Source organism: Megalobrama amblycephala, linkage group LG2 (assembly GCF_018812025.1).
Source record: "Megalobrama amblycephala isolate DHTTF-2021 linkage group LG2, ASM1881202v1, whole genome shotgun sequence".
Classification (NCBI taxonomy): domain Eukaryota; kingdom Metazoa; phylum Chordata; class Actinopteri; order Cypriniformes; family Xenocyprididae; genus Megalobrama; species Megalobrama amblycephala.
In genome coordinates, this window is record NC_063045.1 from 10,509,096 (window position 1) to 10,526,519 (window position 17,424).

The following is a 17,424-nucleotide window of genomic DNA, read 5'->3' on the forward strand; positions in this document are numbered from 1 at the left end:
TGCAGATTGTGTCAAAGCAGCTTTACAGTGATGACTGGTATATAATTTTGGCTGCACAGCAGCTCTTAAAGAAAATGGTGTCATTGTCTATCCTAAGTAAATTCAGTATTGATTCATTCCGTTTTAAGAATCAATAGTTATTAGTTTAGTTCATTTATCTATATCAGCACTGGAGTAAACAGCGACGTCATCATCCAGCTCAGTTCGGTTCGCATACAAGGGTGTCGATGCAGGCAGATTAAAACATTGTTGAATATCAAATGTCAATTAAGCAAGCCAAAGGCGATGGCTGCAAGGAACGCAAACTCCAATAGGCTCAGTCGGGGGGCCAGTTCTCCTCTGGCCAACAGCGAACAGTGCATGATTATGATTCAGGCAGCTTCCATAAGTCCGATTGGGATCGCAACAGTCAAAGTATTTATTCCAGTTCCATCTAGTTGAGGAACTTCTGAAGCTCTGTTAATTCTCAGTAACAACTTCTGTAGATGTCTGACAGAAATAAAGTCAATCTGGTTAGTAATAAGTGAAGCTGGTAATACTTTTTGTTGTTGTTGTTGTTGTTTAATCCTCCTCTGCTGAGATCTTGCGAGATTTAATGTCTTTTTTCTTCAGTTGATTTCAGGCTGTGGCTGGAAGGCTGGAAGGCTGTTGTAGTTATTGTGTTTCTGCTTGTCTTTTTTTCTGTTCTTGTTGTTTCTTTTCTTTCAGATGCTTGTTAACAGCAGGTGTTCATCATTCATTCTCAATTATCAATTAATCACTTAATTATCTTATTATCTTCAACACTGCTTTAATGTTACTCGAACACTCTGTAGTGTGGACACATACAAGTGTTCATTTAAAACTGAAGATTTTGCTCTGGGGTTAAAAGGGTTAAAGGTTTAAGATAAAAAAAACAGAGGGAAATGTAATTTAACAGTAATCAACTGTAAAATAATTTATGGTAACATACTGTAAAAAAAAAACACAGCTGCCAGTAGATTACTGTAAAATCAAGGGGGGAAAACAATAATATACTGTAAAATGTAAAAGTCAGATTTTCTAAATTAAACAAGAGTGGTTCACAAATCACAATCAGTGAATAGCGCACATTTATGCCAAGCGATTGCTTATGAACTAATGTTGATGAATTATGACAATGTCTACTTTACAATATTTATATAATAACATGTTTTAGATGATTGTAAGAATGCATATTTTATCTCCCTCATCTGAACTTGAACGAGCAGCCTGCATCCTAGCCTGGATCCTAAAGGAGACTCGATTGCTGTGGGGGACTTGATTTCTCATGACACCAGTGGAGAGAAATCCCTCACAACTGACTACAAACTGGCATTCAGAGCTGCCTCCATTTTGTTAGCAATGCCCAACTTCCAATGATCCAATCAATTCCCGAAGGACTCCCGTCCCGCCCTCTCATTTCAAATGCTCGTTTTACCCATTTCAGACGTCACAGTGGAGAAGAAAACAGAATGACAACTTCTGTTTCATGCCAACTTCAAGGCTCGAATCTCTTTCTGCTCATGCCACATCAGTTATTGAGTCTTCTGTAACCAGCTGTTAAACATGCTCATCACACAAGAATTCATTCAAACTATATCCAGCATGTGGGTTCATTTTTCACATTTTTTAACAACAGCAGAATTGTTGTTGGGCTTGATTGTCGATGATGTCGCAGTGGTGGGCGTGTCTTATCTAATCAAACTTGACTTGCTGCCTGCAGCTCATTCGTTCCGTCAGTAACTTCCTCATTCAACAGTGGTGTCACTACAGTTGTTTGTCCATTCACCTGTTCGCCTGTAGAATCTGAAAGAAAATACAGAGACAATCGTAGTAATTAAAGCAGTTAATCTTCCTGTTGATTTCAGATTATACAAAAAGATTATCAGTGAATAAAGACTAACTTGTTCCTCACAAACAGCATCTTTAGGACTATTTTTGTGGTGGTTTGACCATTTGAAACACTTAACAGATGTGGTCACTGAACCTGAACAGGTTTATTTTGTTATAATAACCAGCTGACTGTACATTTTACCTTACATAATACATACAGACACTCAAAAAATAATAACACTTATTTTTCATTAAATGTGCAATAAGAATAAACACTGTAAAATCACAGAATAAAGTTTTATCTGAACAATTTAAAAAAAAAAGGAAACTAATGCAAAAACTCTATTGACATGACCCCCGGATATAGAAAAATGCAGAGAGATGCTTTTTCACATTTTTGAAATGTTATAAAATTATTTTCCTTGCAACATTTTTGCAAGTTCTTAAAACTTGAATTTAAAAAAACTTTATATATATATATATATATATATATATATATATATACACACATATATACATATACACACACACACACATGAATGCTGTTCTACTGTTCTACTCACCAGTGACAGTCACATTGAATCTTCTGAATGTGGTCTGTTCGCTGTTGATGATCTGTAGTTTAAAATGTCCAGAGTCTGTGGTTCCGATGTTTCTGATGGTCAGCGATCCAGTCATCTGGTTCAGATCCAGTCGGTCTCTAAATCGCTTACCATTATTCATCTTTCCCGATTCACTTTTAACAACAAGACGGTTTTTAGGTCCAAATGTCCACAGTATTATATCATCGGTCTGAATTTCAGTACCAGTCTGGAGAAGGACAGGATTTCCCTCCTTCACAGACACTGACTTCACTTCATGTCAAAACAACACACAGAAACAGAGAAATACAGAAAAACAAGTGAATGAATGAATTTTGTTTGTATTTTCAATATCACATACATTTACATGAGATTGTTTTAAAAAGTAATGGCTAATGCTACAGGTAATCATCTCAGTCCAGATTTATTTTTTAGATAAAATAATCAACAGTCAAATTTAAACTGATTTTTAAACAATGTTTTATTTATTTTTTTTAAATCATTTTTGTTACTATAATTATAATTACGACTGAAAACACTGTATTATGCTACCAAGCCAGTAGATGGCAATGTCGCTTTGTAAAGAAACACTACTGCACATGTAATATGCATGTATATGACATGAACATTTTCACAAATTCATGCATTTGTATTTTACACAGAGATCATAATGGTATCGTTATCAAGAACGTTGCACTTTAAAACCTGTTTTCAAGTTTGCATTTTCAGGCCCCCAAAATATTGCTGTTGTGTAAAATGAAAGGCCAAAATGCATACAATTTTATGTTTTTAGTTGAAAACGGTGTCATGTAAATGGCTCATAAATGGTATCATCTCGTGAGCTTTTATGTTTTAAGCATACACAGTAAAGCGATTTAAGCATTTTCAGATCAGTCTCAATGTGGATGAGCAACTTCTGGAAAATGCTTACAAAGCTAGTGTGGACGGGTTAGCATTTTTAAATAAAATCGCAGTTTTCAAATGTATCTCGATTAATGTAGACGTAGCCTCAAGAAATCAATCTATTAAAATTGGGTAAATCGATATTGACAAACCAGCGTAAATCGATTATCCATGTTTCCTGAACATGCCTTTTATTGTTTTGCGACTTACTTGTTCTCGAAATATGCCTATTTATTCCTGCAATATTACAACTTTAATCTCCTAATTGTATATAGGCTTTATTCTCATGTCATCTAAGAGAAATTTTATATTTGAGCACTCTGAGCATGTGTTAGTGTGGATGTGTTTCAAATCATTTGGTACATGAAGAGTTGATATACTTACCATTGACAGTCAGAATGAATCTCTTGTGTTTGGTTTTTATGGTGCTTTTGCTGCTGCTGCTGCTGATCTTGAGTTTATAGAGTCCAGAGTGAATGGTTCTGACGTTACTGATAGTGAGATCTCCGGTTCTCTCATCCAGCGTCAGTTTGCTTCTGAATCTCCCATCAGTACCCGCCAATGTAGATGGCTTTCTGTTTCCTCCACTGATTTCAGCAATGTGATTGTCTTCAGCTTCATAGCACCACTCTATTGCATCGTTACCATGTATTTCAGTAAGACCAGTGTGTAGAGTTGGAGAATCTCCCTCTGTCACGATCTCTTCCTTCTCTTCACATGCCACAGCTTCACATAGAAAGAGAACAGAAATGTGTTCATGAGTGTCAAAGTTCCTTTCACAGTCCTCATTTAAGTTTCTCAGGCAGCTATTTCAGTCATGCACGTGCAGCTTTTATCTCTCTGAATGGGGACATTAAATTCTCCAAAGCTGTTCACCAAGCTTACAATTAAATCCTGTTTAAAGTATATAACACTTACCCATTTCCTTTTTTAATTTAGAGATCCTGTGGCGATAGTAAATCATACCAAAGGCTACAGCCACAAGCAGCAGAACAGGAATTAAAACACCAAAAAAAATTCCTGCTATAGCACCTGAAGAAAGACCTGGATCTGGGAGGGCTATTAAAGAGAGACAGTGAAGAGACGTTGAAGTTATATATACTAATAATACTTGCTCTTTCATCTATTCAGAGTTACTCACCATTGACTGAAAGAAGGAATCGCTGTGAGCTCTCACTGCCTCTGATTTGTAGCTCATAGAGTCCAGAGTCTGTGGTTCTGGTGTTCTTGATAGTCAGAGACCCAGTCTGATTCAGCTGCAGCCGATCTCTGAATCTCTCATCGGCATTGTTTAATGAGATTTCATTCGTTTCAACATCGATTTTAGCTAGGAGGATGCCCTTATCTCCAAACCTCCACAGCATCAGAGCATCTTTGTGCATTTCAGCATCCATGAGTAAAGTAACAGATTGTCCCTCTGTCACTGATATTGACACTGACTTCACTCCATCCGTCTCACCGACCACACCTGCAAAATGAGCAGAATGTGAACAATATGTATTTCACAACATTTCACAAATTTGGAAAGAGAGTGGATCATGAAAACCTGCTTGTGTGGTGCAGAATCAAGAAACTCTTACTCAATTATTGCTTACACACAGATATTCAAATGTTTGAGTTGAAATCATGAAACCTGAATAATCATAATTACATTATATTTCTAAATCCGGATCATTAGCTGCAGTTCTAACAAGGGTAAGGAATGGTTCCAGTTACATTTCCACTTGAGCATGGTTCAGCATGGCAAGATTACAAACTCTTCTCGGTCTGGAATTCTCAGTACAGTTGGCTAAATTGCATATAGGTACTTATTACTAACGCGCTCCTTAAATTAAACAAAACAATACTGTGCCATTTTCCTTTTAGACCAGGTTTCAGTTGCCTCTCGCCAACAATGTGCCTGAACACAGCAGAAACATGCTTCAATGTGCAATTTGAGCAAAGTTAATAATAAAATTTGAAGAAATATCTGATCATCATCCATAACATGGTTATTATTTACATCTTATTGTCTGTAAACTCATGTGTTGCAAGGTAATGACTGTAGCATTTATATGACATGCCAAAGAGCTCTTTTACCAGCCCTGCAGTAAAAAATAAGACCATATCCGTACCGGCTGGGCTGGATCAGCACGGAATGGAATGGTTAAGCAATGGAAGAGCAGCTAATGTTATGAAATTATAATATAATAATAAAATGAAAGACTTGAGATACTCACCATTGACAGTAAGTCTAAATATCTTTATTATTGTAGTCTTTTCTCTAGAGATGGTGACTTTATATTGTCCTGAGAGTCTGATTCTGGTGTTTCTGATGGTGAGAGATCCAGTCTTTTGGTCCACTTGCAATCTGCCTCTGAATCTCTCATCATCAGTGACAAAAAATGAGGTCAGGTCATCCTTTCTCTTTATCTGAGATATGAGAAAGTCTTTAGGTCCAAACATCCACAGTATCGTATCATCGTTCAGTAGTTCAGAAAGGTTAGTGTGTAGAGAGATAGAATCTCCTTCAATCACGGTCACTGGTTCAGTTTCATCCACCGCTGCACCAAACACTCCTGGAAAACAAACAGAATACTAACTTCAGCACATTCAACTCATTGTGTGAGCTGCTGAAAAGACAAACAGATATGGAATTACTGTTCAGATTGTGAAGGTAAAAAAAAAAAAAAGACATTCTTTATTCAATACCAACATTCTTCAAATTATCTTATTGTATTTATAACAGAGCAAAGAACCAGATGGAAATATAGTGTTTTCTAGTACATTATATTTCAACAAGAACTTTTGATACTTTTAATAATTAACTTCTAAATGCACCATTATGCAAACACATGAGGATAGTTATCAGCATGAAAGACGTGATCAACGTGCAATACATTTCTCTCCAATAAAATGGAATGTGGGAGATTTTAACTGTGACAAGATGATTGACAGACAGGCCAGTAAACTGTGTCAGAATGCATGAAGCTAAGCGGCGCAATTATGACGAAGGAGGCTAGTATATCCCAAAGCCTGCCTACTATTTGGTGTTCAAGTCATGTCTGAAAGATCGTATTTACGAGCTGAACGCACATGAACACCATCACGATGTCGTAAATACGAGTGGGAAGCTCGGGATTGTCTTTAATGCTGTCTTCGCGTGCTCTAGGAATTATCATAATTACAAGTTTCCTAGGTAAAAATTGCACATGAATGCCTCCTATTTCAACGAAAGTGACTTGAACACACCTGCAGTCGTAAAACACTTGGGTAAAGTTGGTTTTATATTCGCACATTCGTATTCAATAGCCTTGTTAATCACACTACATTGGACATTCAGTGGACATTCACAAGTAAATATGCCATTAAAACAATACTTGCCTATTTTGATCGACTGTGAAAAATGTTGTAAGTTGACAATCGTTGGTTGTCAATATCATGTCGCTGCTTAAAATTCGCAAACATTAATATATTGCACATTTATTGGAAAGCCTGAATTTATCAGAAGTCTGAATGTGCGAATATAAAACCAACTTTACCGAAGTTCGTAAAACTTCGCAGGAGGACTTGAACGCACCTGCTACACAGTCAAAAGTATACGCAAATATTGCTTCTCAAATATAGGCTAGCCTACCTAAATGCATCGTATACTTATCAAGAATAAAAAAAAAAATGTCAGTATGCTATCTGGATTTGTTAGTTCTTCTGTCATCAAGTCAACCTCAAATCTAGAAATCTCCATACAAACAAACATGTCTATAAATCGAAACGAAAACTTACCGTGAATCAATAATAAAAACAGAAACAGTAACCAGTTGCACATGTTGTTGTTGAGCTGTGAAGAATCTGAATTTAATAAAGATGATCAAATGTTTTTTTGTGTTCCGCCGAATCTCCACTGTTTGTCGTCTTAAAGCCGCACCCACTGATACTGAACTTGTCACATGACACCCACCTGGAGGCTTTTGCTCTATTGCCCGACAGTCGTTTTTACCAGGTACTGAGAACCAGTGGCGTAACTTTGTTTTAAAAAGTGGGTGGGACAGGAATGTGTGTGGTGGGGGGTGGGGGTATTGTAATTGTATCATTACAATAATAAATGCACAAAATTTATCGATATAGACCTCATGTTTAAAGGTGCCATAGAATTGAAAATTGAATTTACCTTGGCATAGTTGAATAACACAGACATCCCAACCTGCAAAAAGTCATTTCAGGGAGGTACCCCCCACCCCCCCCCCCCCCCCCCCAAAAAAAAAAAAAAAAAAAAAGAGGAAGGAGCTATAAGCTATAGGCATATGCAATTATTTGTTAATTGTTTAAATATGTAGATTACTTTTACTATTTATATAAGCTGCTTATACTATTTATGTAAACTGCTTTTATTTATTTTCCATTGCAACTTTAAACAGGTCTAAGGAGTTTGCTGTTTTCATGTAGCCTTGGCAACTTTCCTGAATAACATGCACATGAAATGAAACTTGTCAACTCACCTCACTGATAATTGATTGGTTGATTTGCAGAAAAAGGCCATTCGGGATGCTCTCTGTCATACATGCGCTTCGCACACACACGCAAGGTCTCTCTCTCGCTCCCTCTCCCTCTCTGCCGTGCGCGCGCTGGTTTGAAACACAGTCTCTATGCGCGCTCTTGCTCGCTCGCTCTAGATTCCGGGAGATTTTAACTAATTTGCGGGCATCAGGGAGCCGCTATCAATATGCGGGAGACTCCCGGAACTTCCGGGAGACTTGGGATGTCTGAATAACAAGAGTTCAGTACATGGAAATGACAAACAGTGAGTCTCAAACACATTGTTTCCTCCTTCTTATGTAAATCTCATTTGTTTAAAAGACTTCTAAAGGCGATTCTCAATATAACACTGACTGTTACGCCCCCAATATTTGCATATGTCAGCCCATGTTCAAGGGCAGTATGTATTAACGTCTGGAGCTGTGCTCAGCTGAATCAACAGACTAGGTAAGCAAGCAAGGACAATAGTGAAAAATGGCAGATGGAGCAATAATTACTGACATGATCCATGATATCATGATATTTTCAGTGATATTTGTAAACTGTCTTTCTAAATGTTTCGTTAGCATGTTGCTAATGTACTGTTAAATGTGGTTAAAGTTACCATCGATTCTTACAGTATTCACAGAGACAAGAGCCGTTGTTATTTTCATTATTAAACACTTGCAGTCTGTATAATTCATAAACACAACTTCATTCTTTATAAATCTCTCCAACAGTGTGTAATGTTAGCTTTAGCCACGGAGCACTATCAAACTCATTCAGAATCAAATGTAAACATCCAAATAAATACTATACTTACGCGAATTGTGTGAACTTTGTTTATGCAATGTGTTATAGAGTCGCGAGCTCGGGGGCAGGGAGCGCGAGGATTTAAAGGGGAAGCACGCTGAATTGGCGCATTTATAATGATGCCCCAAAATAGGCAGTTAAAAAAATTAATTAAAAAAAATCTATGGGGTATTTTGAGCTTGAAACTTCACAGACACATTCAGGGGACACCTTAGACTTATATTACATCTTGTGTAAAAACATTCTAGGGCACCTTTAATATGATAGTTACATCCTTACATCTGTTGTTAGTCCTGAGAGCATTTACATTAGTCAATAAATCCGCTGCTATTGTTAGATTGGCCACATGGACGAGGGTTAGGATTTTTGTTCAGCATGCCAGTGGTTCTGGGTGCTAATCCGCCCTCGCGTAATTTATTTATTTATTTATTTTTCTCATTAAAACCAAAGATGTTCATCAGTGATTGTATATCAAGAGCAGGGACACATTTATGTGTATTTTATTTAGTGATTTCACAGGAAAGAATAGAGTCTCTGGCCGCAACAGCGTTAGCGATAGATTGAAGTGCTTGTCCGTGTGAAGACTAGGTTTGGGTATCGTTTTAATTTTAACGATTCTGATTCTGATTCTGTTATTGAATCCGGTTCTTATCAATTCTCGATTCCAATTCCAATTCAGAGAAAATAATGTTTTTACCTTTTATTCTTGCCACATAGGCTATAACCAGTAGGCTTTAACTGTTTTTGTACCTGAGTGTGATACGCTGCTATTGCTAATATTAGCTGTATCTGGTGCTTTAGGACTCGCGGCTGGGTTAGAGTTCACATATCGCGTCTTTTGCACGCGCAAGTTCGTTATTATGTAGGCGCGTTATTTCAAATGTTTCCAGGCATGCCTATATGCTTTTTAGAATGCCTCAAGCGCACCGCAGGTCATGTGACAAGAACCAACCGATCAGCTTTGGCCTTTCCGTATAAACATCAGAAGCTCAGCCGGGTTTTATTTCTCATCTCCATAAATATATATCTTGTAAAGCTAATGCAAGGGCTATAAATCAACAAAGACTATAGTATAACACAAGACGTGTCACTCGTATTGTTTTGAATGGGAGAAAGTGCAACACACAATATGGCGGAATAAGTCCCACCTTCTAAATAAGAGCCAATCGCCGACTGGTAAAGTCATCACGTCACTGCAGCGGCCATTAGAAGCACCGGTTTCTATAGAAAAAGTCAGACGCGCGCCTCCGAAATGAGACACAAAAGATGCGCATTTAAGTCTGCGCATGTTCATTAGCTTGATCCAGCCTAAAAAAAGACTGTTTTTTTGCCATGATTCGAGCGTTTGGGAAAAAAAAATTTATGAGACAGTTGTTGTTAGATTTCATTGGTGATTACAAATATGAAATTTAATCGAAAGCTTGGCAAACAGCTTTCCACACGTTTTTAAGGCAGGAACACACCAAGCTGACGGTCGGCCATTGGGCAGTTTTTCTTCGTCGGACGACGTTTTCTCAGTGTGTTCCATACCGTCGGCTGAAGTTGGTCCTTGTCGCCTTTTTATCGGCCGATTCGAAATGTTGAATCGCCATCAGATCTCGTCGGTCTGTCGGGCCATCTGATTCTGATTGGTTGTTCAGATACTGCCACCTGCTGGTTCGGAAAGGCATTTCATCTTGCGCAGGCGCAGAACTGACATGCTACTTGGCTGTTGGCTGTTTAGCGTTGGTTTGGTGTGTCAGGGCAACTTTGGACACATGACGCTGTCGACGTGAGCCAACCCCACAGTCTGCTTTCGTCACCACTAGTTTGTCGGCGTCGGCTTGGTATGTTCTGGCCTTTAGACGCGACATGTGAACGGCCCCAAACTCGGTGCATTCCTTCAGATTAATGCCGCGTTGAAGCAAAAGTCAGTGCCGATTGTAATGAACTGCGTATGTGCGTGATGAGGTCCTTGTCGCAGGTCCTAGCAGATAGATACAACTGTAAAATGCTCACTGCTGTTCACCGTGCGAGAATGACTGGGAAAAAAAGTCAGGAATCAATAAACAGAATCGAAATGCGCGCATCATATCGAATACTCGGTTCTTTGAAATTTGGAACCGGTTCTACAATGGACCCGGTTCTCGATACCCAACCCTAGTGAAGACTGCGCAGTGTACACGAGCGCCAAGAGCACACTGTTGTGCAAATGATAACAGCTGCAACGAACACTCATGATTTCAAAAACAACACATCCCAGTGACAGATCGCCTATTATTTATCATAAACGAATGAATTGCTAATCATCTAGAGATGTTTTTTTTGTATTAGTATACATACGTGCCGCAAGATGTTTCAAAAAGTGGTGGGGACAATATCGACCCTGGCAAAAAGTGGTGGGGACATGTCCCACCTGCAAATTACGCCTATGCTAAGAACTAATGTAAAAGTGATATTAAAAGACCGAATTTACCGTAGTAATGATGTTTTTTTTGTTGTTGTTTGTTTTTTTGTTTTTTTTGTAGACATTTAATAACACAATATATAATACAAAGAGTTGTAAAAGTCTCTTATTGGTCTGATAACCAAACTCTCCATAAATAAAGAAAACAAGCCAAACAATTTAATAGCACATACTCTGAAGACACTTCATGTTAAATGGTATTATATTATTTCTTTATATCTTTTAATAGATTACACTTTCAATAAAACATTGCAATTGTTGTAAAAGGTGTTTTTTCTTACAGTGCATTTACACTGTTTTGACCAGCAGGCATCATCCGTGTATGGCGGAGCGCTTCCCAGATAGCAAGAACATTTGGGCCAAATTTGAGCACATATGGGCCAAAAGTTTTGAGGGAGTTTTCTTTTGGCTCACTGTTTGTATTGAGGTATATGGCCCAGATGACCACACACAACTGCAGATCATTTGTGGCTTAGTTATGGCAACACAATGGAATATTTTAACTTATGGTTAACGGCATACTTGGAGAAAACATATGTAACCTGTGCAGCAGTTCTGTGGCAGCCCACAATTTTTTTTTTTTTTTTTGAACCAGGAGCTATTTTATCATTTTTCTATTTTTAATATTAAATCAAAAAAGGAATGAACGAATAATACACGGATTCATAAGATATGGGATAATTAGAATTAGATATGGCAATAGAAAGAAGGATAGCATTTCAAGAATGGGAGATATGGGTAAATTACAGTTTGCACAAAATAAATAAAAAATAATTGTGACAAATATGGACACTTAGAAACGAATAAAACATATTCTTATACAATGCATGTGAAAGAGAAAGCCCTAAAAATTAAGTCCAATGGAAATAAAAGGCAAATTTGAAGTATATGAGGAAATGTTTACATATTTTAAAAATACTACAGAAAGCATTTATCTGTTTTCTCCTTTTTCTCTCTCCACTTTTCTCTTTTCTTTACCCCCTTATTAAAATGTACTGTATGTGCTCTTCACTCTGCAGACCAGTAGGTGGCGGAAAGGCAACTTTTACGTTGGTTTCCACCAAAAGCAGAAGAAGAGACGCGCTCTGTATTGCTGTTTCAAAACAAAAGATTTGTCAAGTATTTGAAACTTCACGAATCAGTTTTAAGCGATCACTATTTACAAAAAAAGACATGCATTCAGACCAGCAGGAAGAGCAGAAATTTGTAAAGATGTTTATTGAAGATTACAGCGAAAACTGGACTGATCCAGTGAAACAAGAAGAGACTAAAGAACAGAGAGGTTGGTGTTTATTATCTTCATAATGCTGTGAAACATGAAGCTTATAAAACTTTAGCAGTTCTCAGCCTATATAAAATTAAAGTTTCATATGGAATTTGACTGACGCTAAAGATGCTAAAGATGTTAGGTTAGTTGACTTGGGTAAAGTTGGTTTTATATTCGCACATTCGGACATCCGTATTCAATAGCCTTGTTAATCACACTACATTGGACATTCAGTGGACATTCACAAGTAAATATGCCATTAAAACAATACTTGCCTATTTTGATCGACTGTGAAAAATGTTGTAAGTTGACAATCGTTGGTTGTCAATATCATGTCGCTGCTTAAATTCGCAAACATTAATTTATTGCACATTTATTGGAAAGTCTGAATTTATCAGAAGTCCGAAATGTGCGAATATAAAACCAACTTTACCCAAGTGGTTAGTTGTAAGGGTTAGTTTAACGTTACCCAAAAATGAAAATTCTGTCATTAAAAGATAGTTCACCTAAAAAATGAAAATTATCCCATTCTAAATCTTGGAGGACTAAGGATGTTTTTAAATATATCTCTGATTGTGTTCGTCTGAAAGAATATAGTCATATACACCTAGGATGGCTTGAAGGTGAGTAAATCATGGGATAATTTTCATTTTTGGGTTAACTATCCCTTTAAGTACTCACCCTCATGTCGTTCCTCACCTGTAAGACCTTTGTTCATCTTCGGAACACACATTAAGATATTTTTGATGAAATCTGAGAGCAAATGTTTAATATCAAATATTTTGTGATGATTTAGTGAAAATTAAACCTTTTTAACTTTCATTTTAGACCTGATGGAAGGAATTAAGGAGAGTGAACTGAATGAAGCGGAGGAGGAACATCATGTCAAAACTGAAGATAAACCATTGAGTTGCTCAGAGGCTGAAAGTAAATGTGTACAGAGAGGAGCCATCAAAAATTTCACTTGTCCTCAGTGCGGGAAAACATTCCCATACAAACAAAGTCTTAAACGTCACATGACTGTTCATACTGGAGAGAAGCCTTTCACATGTGATCAATGTGGGAAGAGTTTTACACTAAAAGGAAACCTTATGGAACACATGAAGATCCACACTGGAGAGAAGCCGCACACATGTGATCAGTGCGGGAAAACATTCTTATACAAACAAAGTCTTAAACATCATATGAGTGTTCATACTGGAGGGAAGCCGCACACATGTGATCAATGTGGGAAGAGTTTCACAGTAAAAGGAGCCCTTATGGAACACACAAATATCCACACTGGAGAGAAGCTGTACACATGTGATCAGTGCGGGAAAACATTCTTATACAAACAAAGTCTTAAACGTCACATGAGTTTTCATACTGGAGAGAAGCCGCACACATGTGATCAATGTGAGAAGAGTTTCTCACAAAAACGAAGCCTTACAGATCACATGAAAATCCACACTGGAGAGAAGCCACACACATGTGATCAATGCGGGAAGTGTTTTATACAAAAAGGAACCCTTATGGGACACATGAGGATCCACACTGGAGAGAAGCCTCACACATGTGATCAGTGCGGGAAGAGTTTCACACAAAAAGGAAACCTTAATGATCACCTGAAAATCCACACTGGAGAGAATCAGCACACATGTGATCAGTGTGGGAAGAGTTTCACAGTGAAAAGAGCCTTTGAAGGACACATGAAAATCCACACTGGAGAGAATCTGCACACATGTGATCAGTGTGGGAAGAGTTTTACACTAAAAAAACTGCTTAAGAGACATGTAAAAATCCACACCGGAGAGAAGCCGCACACATGTGATCAGTGTGGGAAGAGTTTTACACTAAAAGACCAGCTTATGAGACACATAAAAATCCACACCGGAGAGAAGCCGCACACATGTGATCAGTGTGGGAAGAGTTTTATACAAAAATCAGGCTTTAAGGAACATATGAAAATCCACACTGGAGAGAAGCAGCACACATGTGATCAGTGTGGGAAGAGCTTCACACTAAAAAAACAGCTTAAGAGACACCAAAAAATCCACACTGGAGAGAAGCCACACACATGTGATCAGTGTGGGAGGAGTTTTACACTGAAAGACCAGCTTAAGAGACATATCGAAATCCACACCGGAGAGAAGCCGCACACATGTGATCAGTGTGGGAAGAGTTTCACACTAAAACAAACCCTTAAGGATCACACGAGGATTCACACTGGAGAGAAGCCGCACACATGTGATCAGTGTGGGAAGAGTTTCACACTAAAACAAACCCTTAAGGATCACATGAGGATCCACACTGGAGAGAAGCCGTACACGTGTGATCAGTGCGGGAAGAGTTTCAGATTGGCAGATTCTTTTAGAGTACATATGCGTTCTCATTCTAGAGAAAAAACATTTAACTGTGATCAATGCGGTAAAAATTTTATTTGGGCAGTTTCCCTGAAGAAGCACCTCAATGTTCATACAAAGGAGCTTCACATGTGTTCTCTGTGTGGAAAGGGGTTTTTACAGCTGAGTGCTTTAAAATTACACCAAAAAAGACACAGCGGTGTGAAGAATTATGTGTGCTATATGTGTGGAAAAACCTATTTTGGAGAGGGTGAACTGAATAGGCACCAGAAAAGAAGCTGCACACAAAAAAGAACCCTTAATGATCACATGAAAATCCACATGGGAGAGAAGCTGCACACTTGCAATAAGTGCAGGAAGAGCTTCAGAAGTGTTCGAGCTTTGAAATTACATCTGTGTTCTCATTCTGGAGAAAGAAAGAAGCATGAAAAAAATCTTTTACTCGACTGAGCACTCTTAAAATACACAAGAAAACACATACCAGTGTGAAAAGACACTTGCTACAGCTGACAAAACGTCCCCAAAGAATTCACTTTGGAGAAAAACCTTACAAGTGTTCACATTGTGACAAGAAATTCAGTCCATCAGGACAACTGAAAATACTCAAGGGCATCCACACTGAAGAGAAGCCATTTCACTGTCCTTCGTGTGAGAAATAAATGAGCTTCTCTACTCACTTATAATGTCTGAAATCATAGTTCCTGTTCAGATCCAGAACTTTTAGGTTCAAACGTAACACAATATGTCGAGCAGTAAGAGTTGTTTCTTCTTTGAGATTGAGATTTACTCAAAGCTTCTCCCAGAGGAATAATATCTAAGAAATTTACTTTCATTTATGAAAAATTAATTAATTTATTAATTTATTAATTTATTTATTTTTTACATCTGTACAAAATGTTTGTGTGCTCAAGTGTACTTCAGGAAGCTGAAGAAGAGGCTATAACATTTTTAAGAGAGACATGTCTCTGAGATTTTTTATTAACTTGTTCTTCATTGATGTGCTTAGAATAGAATATCTAGTTGCTCTCCAACTTTTGATGTATTTTAGGGCTGCACGAATTGGAGAAAAAATCTAATTGCGATTTTTTTTTTTTTGGTTAAAATTGCGATTTGCTATTTAAAATGTGATTTTATAAAACAAATGAAAAAATATATATAAACAATACCAGGCTTGTTTTGCTTGTTTGTAGGGCTGCACAATTTGGCCCAAAATTTTGTACTAATATATTATTTTGACTAATTATTTTTATTATTATTATCATTATTGCTACATAAATATTCTAAACCAAATAAGAAATATTACTGTTGTAATAACTTTCATTATTAAAGTATTTAGCATTAGTATTTAATTATAAATATGACTATAAATAAAATTAAAACTTGTATGACAAAATGTGGTTAACGTGGTTACCTGTTAACATGCAAGCAGTATGTCTAAATCATTAGAAAGGTCTAAGGATTTATTATCAAATATTATATTATTATGATAAAAATCTGTCTCAATAATTTCTTTATTTTTGTCAGGAGTCCATGTATTTAATATGAGCCTCTTATGCATCCACCATGGGGAAAAAAACCCTGTACACTTATGTACGCTGGAGAAAAACATTTTGATTATATGTTTCCCTCAAAGTTCTTTAGAGAGGAATTATTTTTCCTATTTTTATCCTGAATAGAATTGACTGAGCTTTATTTTGGCACTAAACATGTCTGTTTCATACTGAGTAGATACTCCAAATACACGCAATATAACAAATGTTGTTCCAGGAAATCCCCAATGGGCATCATGATATCGCTATATTGACTATAGTCGCTATAGTGACTGAATAAAAAGAAGGTAGAATAAATATAAATATAGGTATGAATAAAATAAACAGACAACTACAACAATACGTGATTTATATGTTTTCTTCATGGGTATGGGTATATGGGTATTTCCGTAATAATAAAGTATATAATCCAATGCTAATCAAAATGCTATGTCAAACGCTCAACTGACGTTATGAAGTGAGTTTGGAGTAAAAACACATTAAATGTTGTCTTTTATTAGAAAAGAAGTTCATAAAGGCTTCTCATGTTTGGAAAGTTTGGTATATTTGACGTGTGTTTTTTTCTAATGCAGTGCTCTCAGATGGAGTGTCATTTACTACTGATCACAGAGCAGCTCTTCACTAACACGCTGTGTACATATTTATATCATTAAAAAGCGCACCCTTTGCTATGTCATAATCGCACTAAAGCCAAATCGCGATTTCGATTCGATTACGATTAATCGTGCAGCCCTAATACAGGTGCTGGTCATATAATTAGAATATCATCAAAAAGTTCATTTTTTTTTTTAATTGTAAATTATTTTTAAAAATGAAACTTTCATATATTCTAGATTCCCTACATGTAAAGTAAAACATTTCAAAAGTTTTTTTTTTTTTTTTTTTTTTTTTGATGGTTAGAACTTGCAGCTCATGAAAGTCCAAAATCCAGTACCTCTCAAAATATTAGAATATTTCCTAAGATCAATCAAAAAATGGATTTGCAAAACAGAAACAGTTCAAGTTCTTTAAAGTATGTTCATTTGTGCACTCAATACTGTTCGGCATTTACAGCAAATAACTTGCTCCTAGCACAAATTACAGCATCAGTGAAGTGTGGCATGGACGTGATCAGCCTGTGGCACTGCTGAGGCACTATTGAGCCTTCAGATCATCTGTATATTGTTGGATCGACTGTTTCTCATCTTTTCTCTTGAAA

General features: G+C 37.0%; 2 protein-coding genes across 2 annotated transcripts; one reads left to right on the forward strand and one right to left on the reverse strand.

Annotated features, from left to right (window-relative positions):
• Positions 1 to 625: 625 nt before the first annotated feature.
• LOC125263523 lies at positions 626 to 7,238 on the reverse strand. Its single transcript, XM_048182527.1, has 7 exons — positions 7,080 to 7,238; positions 5,537 to 5,875; positions 4,459 to 4,785; positions 4,236 to 4,376; positions 3,702 to 4,043; positions 2,397 to 2,687; positions 626 to 1,806 (listed from the first exon to the last, which is right to left on the reverse strand). The coding sequence occupies exons 1-7, from the start codon at positions 7,120 to 7,122 to the stop codon at positions 1,700 to 1,702; spliced, it is 1,590 nt and encodes a 529-aa protein (XP_048038484.1). The 5' UTR covers positions 7,123 to 7,238; the 3' UTR covers positions 626 to 1,699.
• A 4,872-nt stretch (positions 7,239 to 12,110) lies between these two features.
• Positions 12,111 to 15,352, forward strand: LOC125263524 (oocyte zinc finger protein XlCOF6-like). Its single transcript, XM_048182528.1, has 2 exons — positions 12,111 to 12,349; positions 13,163 to 15,352. Exons 1-2 carry the CDS (start codon positions 12,241 to 12,243, stop codon positions 15,124 to 15,126), a joined length of 2,073 nt encoding a protein of 690 aa, XP_048038485.1. The 5' UTR covers positions 12,111 to 12,240; the 3' UTR covers positions 15,127 to 15,352.
• The last annotated feature ends 2,072 nt before the right edge of the window (positions 15,353 to 17,424 follow it).

Bases quoted from the DNA above. Each gene is read 5' to 3' on its own strand.
- LOC125263523 (XM_048182527.1), bottom strand. From the start codon at position 7,122: ATGTGCAACTGGTTACTGTTTCTGTTTTTATTATTGATTCACG. The intron at 4,786-5,536 runs GTGAGTATCTCA...CTCATTTTGCAG, and splicing joins ATTTAGACTTACTGTCAATG to GTGTGGTCGGTGAGACGGAT. The intron at 4,044-4,235 runs GTAAGTGTTATA...TTCTATGTGAAG, and splicing joins TAAATTAAAAAAGGAAATGG to CTGTGGCATGTGAAGAGAAG.
- LOC125263524 (XM_048182528.1), top strand. From the start codon at position 12,241: ATGCATTCAGACCAGCAGGAAGAGCAGAAATTTGTAAAGATGTTTATT. The intron at 12,350-13,162 runs GTTGGTGTTTAT...CTTTCATTTTAG, and splicing joins AGAGACTAAAGAACAGAGAG to ACCTGATGGAAGGAATTAAG.